The sequence below is a fragment of the Nymphaea colorata genome, chromosome 1, assembly GCF_008831285.2.
Source record: "Nymphaea colorata isolate Beijing-Zhang1983 chromosome 1, ASM883128v2, whole genome shotgun sequence".
Taxonomy (NCBI): domain Eukaryota; kingdom Viridiplantae; phylum Streptophyta; class Magnoliopsida; order Nymphaeales; family Nymphaeaceae; genus Nymphaea; species Nymphaea colorata.
In genome coordinates, this window is record NC_045138.2 from 13,917,490 (window position 1) to 13,927,136 (window position 9,647).

The following is a 9,647-nucleotide window of genomic DNA, read 5'->3' on the forward strand; positions in this document are numbered from 1 at the left end:
TAAATACAAACTAAAAATTTTATTTGGACATAAAATTTAATATTAGATTTAAAACTCTGATACAAGATTGAATTCCTTCATAAGAATTTCAGTACAAAACTATATGAAATCACATGCAGAAAGCAATAGTCCAACTTTTAATAAAGTATTTATAAAAGAAAAAAAATTGGCTATCCTTCAATCCAAGACAACCATATTTTGAAATAAAAGGTGGTTTTAGATAAGTATTAAAAAAATTTGATCAGAAAAAATACGTGAAAATAATACAAAACGTCAAAGTATGTTTGATTTAATAACGTTTTAGATGAACCATTTGGATTTGAGTTTAGTTTCACTCCACTCAAATCCAACCCACAAAACCCAACCCGCCCCTTCGTTTGCCCTATTTTCCTTTCGTTTGCTCTCTTTTGAAGTTTCACAAGGGGCAAAAACGCAGCGCCGCTGCAGGAAGAGAGTGCGATGGAGAGAACCAGAGTCAAAGATAGGGAGATGGAGCAACAAAATGAAAGAGTGAGAAAGGGAGAGAGCTCTAGCAAGGTTGCAGGCAGATAACCTGTGGATGCATCTTCCAAAACTTGCGTATCTTGCTCAACGAAGCGAACTCGACGACATACTCGGGTAGCAGATTGTGTATCTTGCTTCTGAGAGTTTTGGCACTGTACTCTAGCTTCTGCGACTCCACCCAAACAGGAACCACGTAATGGGTGTTCACCTCATGCACAGCGGTGCCGTCGGCCAGTCTTTGGCAGATGGCATCCTTCCATTTCCGAACATCACACAAGGGCGAGAAGTCCGGGACCAGGAGGGAGGCATCCTCCTCATAGGTTTGCCCCTGTCTCGCTTTTTATTCTTACGCTAGTAGTGCATTTTGCTGTTGGGCGACACCATACTTGGTTCATCAAATTTAGTGTTATTTTATTATGCTATATTTTCCTTCTGTCGTGGTTTAATAATTGCTCAACAGAATTCAGACTGCTAATTGGTTCTCTTTCATGGAACAACTGTGAACAATTTTTATATTGATGTTGGACATACCAGTCTTTTGTGACAATGCCAAGTTGCTAGCATCAATTTCTTTCGATGGTAGAGATGTTGCACGTGGTTTGAGCGATTCCGCAGTGATTCAGTAGTTCAGCTATAAGAGGCCACCATGTATAAGCAGGTTTCCCTCTTGTTTTGATGTTTCATTCTTATTATCAACAAATTGTTTGTGATAATGCTAACTAGTTTTAAGGTTTCAAGGCTGAAAGGTTTCTTGGTTAGGATTTAAATATGGATACTTTCATGAGTATATTATCTTGTTTGTTTGCACACTTTGGGGCAATGGTTTTGCATAATGACAACTGATATAAACCAACTGAACGTAAGAATTGTGTCCATATTATACACGACCTGCAATTGAGGAATGTAATTGAGGAAAAAGTAGTCGACCTTACTAGCCCTGATGGGAAAATACAAAGCAGAAGGTAGACTTTTGTTTCCTATCAAAGTTTTGTTTTGAGAATTTAAGGTTTTGTTCATTTCTCACCAATTACTTTCATTTGCATGTTTTAACAGTTCAAGTGTATGACAGTCTTGAGTTCTTCTATAGAGATTCCATCAAGTGATTGAAGATTCAGTAAATTTTGTGCTTATGAAGTAGAAGAATTGAGGCGTTGAAGGCTTGAGACTATACAGTTCTTTGTAGATGCCTTGATATTTTGTGGAGACTTATTGGACAGTCTATGGGTGGCTCGCCCTTATGCTTTGGGCGTTTTTTTTTTAGAAAAAAAAAACCATTGGTAAATAATGTCCTTGGAGGCTTGGATTATCTTGCTAGCCAGGCTTGTTAGCAATTTAAAAGTTAGTTTTGAATGTCAAATCAGAAAGTTAGATCAGAATGAGATCTTTCAATATAAAATTTGGATTGGGATTGAAATCGGATATTGAATTAAAAAGTCGGATTCGGATTTTAATCGGATATTGAATTAAAAAGTCGGATTCGGATTTTAATCGGATATTGAATTTAAAAGTCGGATTCGGATTTTAAGCGGATTTTGATTTGAATTTCGGATAGGAACCGGATTTGGTTTTAAAGTCGGATGCGGATCCGGATTCGGAATCAGATTTAAATTTAAAAGTCGGATCGGATTCGGATATGGTTTTGAAAATCGGATGCGGATCCGGATTCGGAATCAGATTTAAATTTAAAAGTCGGATTCGGATCGGATTCGGATATGGTTTTGAAAATCGGATTCGGATATTATTTAGATTTTTTTTCATCCGAATTCGAATCCGAATTCGAATCCGAAAATATGTATATCCGAAAAATCGGATATGATAAAGAGTATATCCGATCCGAATCCGATCCGTTGACATCCCTACTTGAAGGTCATAAGTCCAACAGCCTGACCAGGTGCATGGATCTATGGCTGGCCCATCAAACCTAACCCTGAAATCTTCAACCCCTCAAAAGATATCTAAATGGGGCCCTACCCTTCTTGTAGTATTATAATAACTTGTACTCTATCTTATCCTGAGTTGAAAGGATATTCTTGTGGTTTAGACTTAGGGTGGTGCGGCCCATAGCGCAGACATATGCAAACTCGTTTCTCAGCCACATACCTAGGTGAGCTCCATGATGAAGATCAAAATCTATAACAAGACACTGTTCCTATTTGGGTTCTTGTTTTCCAGTAATAGTGCCATTTACGAACGAGAGAGGCTGCGGCTTGGTCCGGCTCAGCTAACGCTAAATTCATTTATGATCAACCATCAAACACGCAGAGCAGACCATATGTATTCTCTGCACCATTAGTCTAATGACAGTATTGCAGGCTAATGATGTTACACTGGCCAAGAGGTAAGTAGTTCGAGTGATGTTTCGCGACCACCAGCTACAATCACCATTCACCAATCACATACATGAGAAAGTAAATGCTTGTCCTAAAGTTTTGGTGTGTCCTGTAGAGCCAGATTAAAGAACAAGTGTTTCAGTTAGTCTAATACAGTATAAATATCATTTTTTGGATAAAAGCATGATCTTTTTAACCTATATAGTTTCATCGCACCGAGAAATGTTGATTTTTATGACTTTGGTTTCTTTTCTTTTTTTTTTCAAATTACAATTTGGAATATTGTGATTGAAAACTTCTTATTTATTATACAAACTATGTAATGAACGTCAACCAAATAGCTTCAAACATCCAATCACTTGATCTAAAGGGTTTAGAGACACATGGACATATAAAACTTGAGGACCCCAATTCAGTATATAACATTGGAGCCTTATGCCCAACATCCCCATACCATCTGATCAAGTCAACCAGTGGCAAAAAGTTTTTTGTGGGTGTGACTTCACGGTTTGCTAAATAAAAGCAAAAAGAAGTTTCGGACTGGAAAGACAGCTAAATGTTTATCACTTGACTATATATCAAGGAAGAGCAAACTGTGCCACATGGACGTGGTTTAAGGGTTATAATAGTAATTCCTGATGAAACTTTTAGTACATAGACATGGTTCGAGGATCAGGGAGATGATAAGAGATTTTTGTGAAATTTCTAACGTGCGGGTAAAAACACCACACCCAAGAAACCCCAAGAATAGACCGATTGATCCACTGATCGAGTTCTTTCTTAATCTATTCATTCATTACGTAAACATTATTCGAAGATAAAGGGGTGTCATTTTTCCGTTACTTTTAGTACAACTTCCACATAAGGAGACAACATTACTTTTGGAATATACAAGCAACTTCATAACAAGTTATCCATACATTCAGAAACAAGATTATGTGTGGCAATGATATATCAATAACAAAGACTGGCTAATTTGAAAATCTAGCACATATACTACTATTCCAGATAATTCTCTATAGCGCCGCTCCAAAATATAGCTTGTAAATTGATGCCTCTATTGCTGCCCAAACATGCCCTCCCATGTGACAATGCGTGTACTCCCTCCTTAGTTCTTTATATCTGAAATAAAGGCATCCATCAGTAAATCAATAATAGAACAAAGTATAACAATGAAGTGCTTCTAGGTGGGATCCAATCTATAAGCCAAAAGAGGTCAAATGCAAGTGGGGAGGGGCTTGAGCTAGTAGATGGCTATCATAGATTCAGACTCCATTAGCTTTGCTGTGCTTGGCCGGGTGAAAGATCCAGAGGGAGGTGATTGTAAGGTAAGGGTGGACAATTTGGGCAGGTGCAGACAAAAGACTCCCACCCTAAGAATGGTCCCTCACTCCCCCTAACGTCTAAAGGAAAAAAAATGGTTTCTCAACTATTAGAAGACAAAATGTCAAATCAGGATTATACGAAACAAACTGGACAGCAAAGACATGCTCACAAGAGATTTAATGCTGAGCTAAAGTAAAGCATATACCAGTGACAGGAGACATTGCAATAAAATTCAATATCACGATTCAGACTTCAAATTTTAGTATCTCATGCTCCATTTTCTAATCCAAGCTGATAGATATTCAATAGGGAGCAAAATGATGCTTTCAGACTCTTCATGCTGTCCACCAGAAATTGAAGCAAGCAGTATAATAATGAGAGGTTACTAGCCAGTTCATTGTGACCATCTAAGGTTTGTCTAGGGAAGTTCAAGATCTTCAATAGAGGTTTCTAACTGGAATATTATGCATATGTACTGAACAATAAATCTTACTTATCTGATCTAAACTCCAATCTATTATGTTTTAGAGAACAAAAAATACCGCACAGGCATTAAAAGCAGGAAAATGCCATACCGCAATAGCCATGTCAATCCTACTCCACATATGACCGCACTAATAATAATATAATATCCAAACCCAACTGAGGACAAAATCTGCCTTCGCTCAAGTACAAACTGGATTTCTACTATATAAGCCACAACCCAAGGAAATGATCATGTGCTCATGTCTTGCAAAACCAATTCCAAGCATCTCAAGTTTATCTACAAAAATAAAACAGAAACAAAAGCATTTATCTTTAAGAATGATATGGAGTATTAATCAAAATAAATATGGATCAGCTTCAGAAGACTACTTTGTCGTGATGAACAAAATAGGAAAAAGAGTAGGATAATCCACGTATATGCATCGCATCAAGCCTTTAAGGGCTACAAGGTATTGGAGCTCTAGAAACATAGCCACTTGGAAAATCCTAAAAAAAGCCATTTTCCATCTAATAGTTTCCATTTGTTCTTGATCAATTGAACGTTAACACTATAACAATCCTAATGCTAGCCTCCTACTCGGTCACTACAGTTGATTAATGTATAATAAAGAAATCCATACATGTTAGTGCAAAAAACATGTACTTAATACTATAATAATCCTAATGCTAGCCTCCTACTCAGTCACTACAGTTGATTAATGTATACAAAAGAAATCCATACATGCAAGTGCCAAAAACACACACACAAATGAACAGTAGCCAACCTATTAAAACAAGTGCCCTTATTCGTAATCTAATTACATGCCTCTTAGGAGGGTTTGCAAAAAATATGGATTGAGTAAATATAAGGACGATGTGGACATATTATGAGCCATCAGATCAACTTGATCTACAGTTTACAATATGTAACGTGTAAATGTTACTTTTTTTTCAAAAAGGAGCATAAGAACTTGTATTTGACTCTGGCAAAATAACTTTACACTAAGCTTCTTGTGAATCATAAATCAAGAAATACATCTACATAATTCTCGTATTTACTAGGTGCACATATTCAAAGCACCCCTTCTTAGGATATGTTCAATAGCTTATGAATTCAGACCTTCTATGCTGAAATAGCTTATTGCAGAGAAATGTAAGTATTAGAGAAGATGATTCTCTTTTCCAAACTACAGTTGATTGTTGTCATTATGTTACACAATAGAACAAGCCTGATTTGTCATTAGCCCATGTTTGTACCCCACGAAAGAAACAAGGGATGTGCGTGATGACCAAGCACCATGTGATCAAATCTCGAAGAGAGTTTTACCATCAGGTGGCTCACTGTGAAATGCATGAGACTTCCATCTTTCTAGCACCATTTGTCAAGAAATAGATTTCACTTTGCCAGACAAGAATACACCGCCTACATATGCACCAAGCACCATGTGATCAAATCTCGAAGAGAGTTTTACCATCAGGTGGCTCACTGTGAAATGCATGAGACTTCCATCTTTCTAGCACCATTTGTCAAGAAATAGGTTTCACTTTGCCAGACAAGAATAGACTGCACCTGCACTACAGAAAGAGATCATCACTTCAGGGCGCAACAACTGATTTCTTTCCTAGGAAGGAAAACACTAGAGAAGCCAAGAGCTTGAAAAATCTTCACCTACAGGCTAAATTTAAAAAGGCCGTAGCACTGCCGCAGCATGGGTAGCTAAAGTATGTTCCATTTCAATGTCCAAATTTTCAGCCTCATAATGTCATGGTTCACGCATACAACGATCCCACAAGTTATGAAGAAAGACAAGCACGTACTCTTATATGGAGAAAGATATCCAATACAAAGGCATTCCTTCAGAACTACCAATAATCACCACAGGAGCATGTCCCCTCTTTGAAACAATGGAAACGGTTTGAGTCTCTCACAATGATCTCTCTCTGTGTTACTGTTGAGATGAACTTCGTGGCACTGTGGCAATCTCCACACACCCTCAAGTTCTTGAAAATATGAAGGGAAGTTTGAGCCTTTGTCTGAATAAGCCCAAAAACAATGGCCAGCCGCTCACTGTGACTCGATAAGATATGCTCCTTCTCATCTTCCTCCACATCTTGCAAGACACAGCTGAAATCTGGAGTATAGCCTATGCTCTTAATCTTTCCCAACAATGATGCCATCTCTGCATAGATCCCTTCAATCTGCGGGTGACTTCGGTTTCCTGTGTAGAAAACATGAACATTGTTGTTCACCTCAATGGAGCTCCATCCAGGTGTCTTTCTTAGTCCCATATCTATTGCCAGAGACCTCAAATTGTTTACACCTTCCCACCTCCTTTCTGTTGCATACATGTTTGACATCAGAACATAGTAACCAACATTCTCTGGATCAAGTTCAAACACATGAGCCGAAGCTACTTTTCCCAATTCCAAGTTGCCATGAATTCTACATGCTCCAAGCAAAGCGCCCCACACACTTGCATCAGGTTTTATCGGCATCTTCGTTATGAAATCATGTGCGAGATCCAACTTCCCTGATCTTCCAAGAAGATCCACCATACAAGCATAGTGCCTCAAGTTAGGCACAATACCATACTCACAATACATCAAGTTGAAAAATTTTTTGCCTTGATCAACCAAACCAGCGTGGCTGCAAGAAGACAAAAGAGAAACAAAAGTGACTTGATCAGGCTCCACTTCCTGTTTCTGCATTTCCTCGAAGAGATCAAGACTTTTCTCCCCATGGCCGTGAATACCAAGGCCACATATGATGGCATTCCATGGAACTGAACTTCTTTTGGGGACTTCCTCAAACAAATGCAGAGATTCTTCTAGCTTACCGCATTTTGCATACATATCAATTAAGCAGGTTGTCACGAATAGATCAGAGTGTAAACCCATTTTAATGGAATGACAATGAATACAAGTTCCCTCCCTAACTGCACCCAAATGTGAGCAAGCTGGAAGAATGCTGACCAATGTTCCTTGATCAAATTGAATTCCCTCTTCTTGCATTTTGTGATACAATGCAATTGCTTCATTTGAAAGTCCATTTTGGGTGTTCCCCGTGATCAAGCTGTTCCATGATATCACGTCCTTGGTATTCATATTATCAAAAACACGAGACGCATTAGCCACCATCCCCAACTTTGCGTACATGTCAACTATAGCATTACTTACAAAAGTCAGGCAACCATATTCTTTTCTGACAACATAATTATGCACCGACCTACCAAATCGACCATCGCCTAGTTGAGCACAGATTGATGCCAGGCTTACCATCGTTAGCATGTCGGGGGAAAAAGATGTAGCTTTCATCTCGTACAAGAACTGGATAGCTGAAACAGGGTCGCCCTCCTGCTCATAAGCAGCAATTACTGCGTTCCACGACACCAAATCTTTCGTTCGCAGCTCATCAAACACTCGTCGTGCATCGAGGATGCAGCCTGACTTCGCGTACATATCAATCAAAGCATTTGAAACAAAAGTATCAAAATCTAACCCGTGTTTAATGACGTAAACATGGATTAATCTGCCCTTGACAAGATATCCAAGAGGTGCAATCGCCGGAAGTATGCTAGCTACTGTAATAGAATCCAGAGGCTTGTTCCTTATGATCATCTGTTCGAAGACAACAACAGCCTCGGAAGCAAGGCCATTCTGACAAAACCCAGAAATCATGGAATTCCAAGAGCCAACATCTCTGTAAAACATTTTATCAAACACTTTGTGCGCGTCCCAAGCAGCCCCACATTTCCCGTACAAATTGATCAGAGAAGAAGCCACATAAACATCCGAATCAACACCCAACTTCGCAACCCAACAATGAATGCTTCTGCCCTTCCTGAGTAGCAAGAGAGCTGCAGCAGCCTTCAATAAGACCGGAAACGTGAACCTATCAGGACGAACTGCTTCCAGCAGCATTTCGGAGAAGATCTCCATGGCTTCAAGAAAGAACCCATTCTTCACACACGCAGAAATTATTGAATTCCAAGAGAACACATTCTTCTTATGCATATTCCGAAAGGTGAGGCGCGAAAACGACAACTCTCCATTATTGGCATAGAGATTAACCAGCTTGGTCGACCAGAGGACGTCCTTGGAGTGACCTGAGATGACGAGGACGGCGTGGAGCTGCTTGACAAGTCGGGCGGTGGTGCACAACTGGGCCAACGAGCCAAAGTTCCCGCTCTTGGCGATGTTGGCGTTGGTGAAGGCGGTGCACGCGAAAGTGGCGCATGACTGCGCTTGTAGGCATTGGGGAAGAAGCAGCCTGAACCAGACGACGTGCTTGAACATGCGACTGAGCTTCTACAAGGTCTTCTCAGTTCGCACCATGGCCATGCAACTAGTCGCTGCCGCCGTCGCCGACCATTCGTGTCAAGAAGACGGGGCGGAGATTTCATCGGACAAATAGTTCTTAAAAAGCGATGAACCGTGAACATCAAAACTGCATTAACAATGGAACTTCCTATTAGACCTCACCAGATGCGAATCCAGCTAGTACCATGTCGAATCAGTTATATATTGCATTCAGGACTTGGCGTCGGAGTGAAATTTCAATTTACAGAATACAAAATTATATCCAACTTTTCATTTGCAAGTGAATGTACTGTCGTCAAAATCCAATGTCTATGGAATTTGATGAGAAGTTTCACACCAAAATAGAATCTGATTATGGAAATTTTTTTTTTCGAATCAGATTACGCTAATTTGAATTTGGACCAAATATCAGATAATGCTCGATCCATTTGAGTAGCCAGCCGCACCATACTTCAAACTTAAGTGTCTTTTCTCTATTACCAAACTTGAGAGCCGTTTTGTAAAATTTTGAGAGGTTAAAACCAAAAGATATAAAGTTTTCTTTGGCAGAATTATGGGCAGCTCGTGAGAAATTCCTGATGTCCTCGAAATCTGCAATCCATTCTCATTTCAGTATAAATCCCCAATGTCCTTTTCCACATAGAGGGCCGATCAAGTTAAGAAACAAGAAAAGGGCTACAATACAGGATTTTGGTGATACTG

General features: G+C 39.4%; 1 protein-coding gene and 1 long non-coding RNA gene across 8 annotated transcripts; one reads left to right on the top strand and one right to left on the bottom strand.

Annotated features, from left to right (window-relative positions):
* Positions 1–397: 397 nt before the first annotated feature.
* Positions 398–1,955, top strand: LOC126410568 (uncharacterized). The gene is made up of 2 exons (XR_007574799.1): positions 398–824; positions 1,558–1,955. It is a non-coding gene; the product is annotated as an uncharacterized LOC126410568 (long non-coding RNA).
* A 1,707-nt stretch (positions 1,956–3,662) lies between these two features.
* Positions 3,663–9,101, bottom strand: LOC116246085 (pentatricopeptide repeat-containing protein At4g33990). Of its 7 annotated transcripts, none has more exons than XM_031617781.2 (4): positions 6,444–9,101; positions 5,953–6,195; positions 4,736–4,923; positions 3,663–3,956 (listed from the first exon to the last, which is right to left on the bottom strand). In XM_031617781.2, the coding sequence occupies exon 1, from the start codon at positions 8,919–8,921 to the stop codon at positions 6,489–6,491; it is 2,433 nt and encodes an 810-aa protein (XP_031473641.1). In that variant the 5' UTR covers positions 8,922–9,101; the 3' UTR covers positions 3,663–3,956; positions 4,736–4,923; positions 5,953–6,195; positions 6,444–6,488. The 7 variants fall into 7 exon arrangements, with proteins under 7 accessions (XP_031473641.1, XP_031473637.1, XP_031473642.1 ...); XM_031617777.2 differs by having other exon boundaries at positions 6,299–9,101; XM_031617782.2 differs by having other exon boundaries at positions 6,098–6,200; positions 6,299–9,101.
* Between the last annotated feature and the right edge of the window lie 546 nt (positions 9,102–9,647).

Excerpts from the sequence above, each read along its gene's own strand:
- LOC116246085 (XM_031617781.2), bottom strand. The coding sequence starts at position 8,921 with ATGTTCAAGCACGTCGTCTGGTTCAGGCTGCTTCTTCCCCAATGCCTA.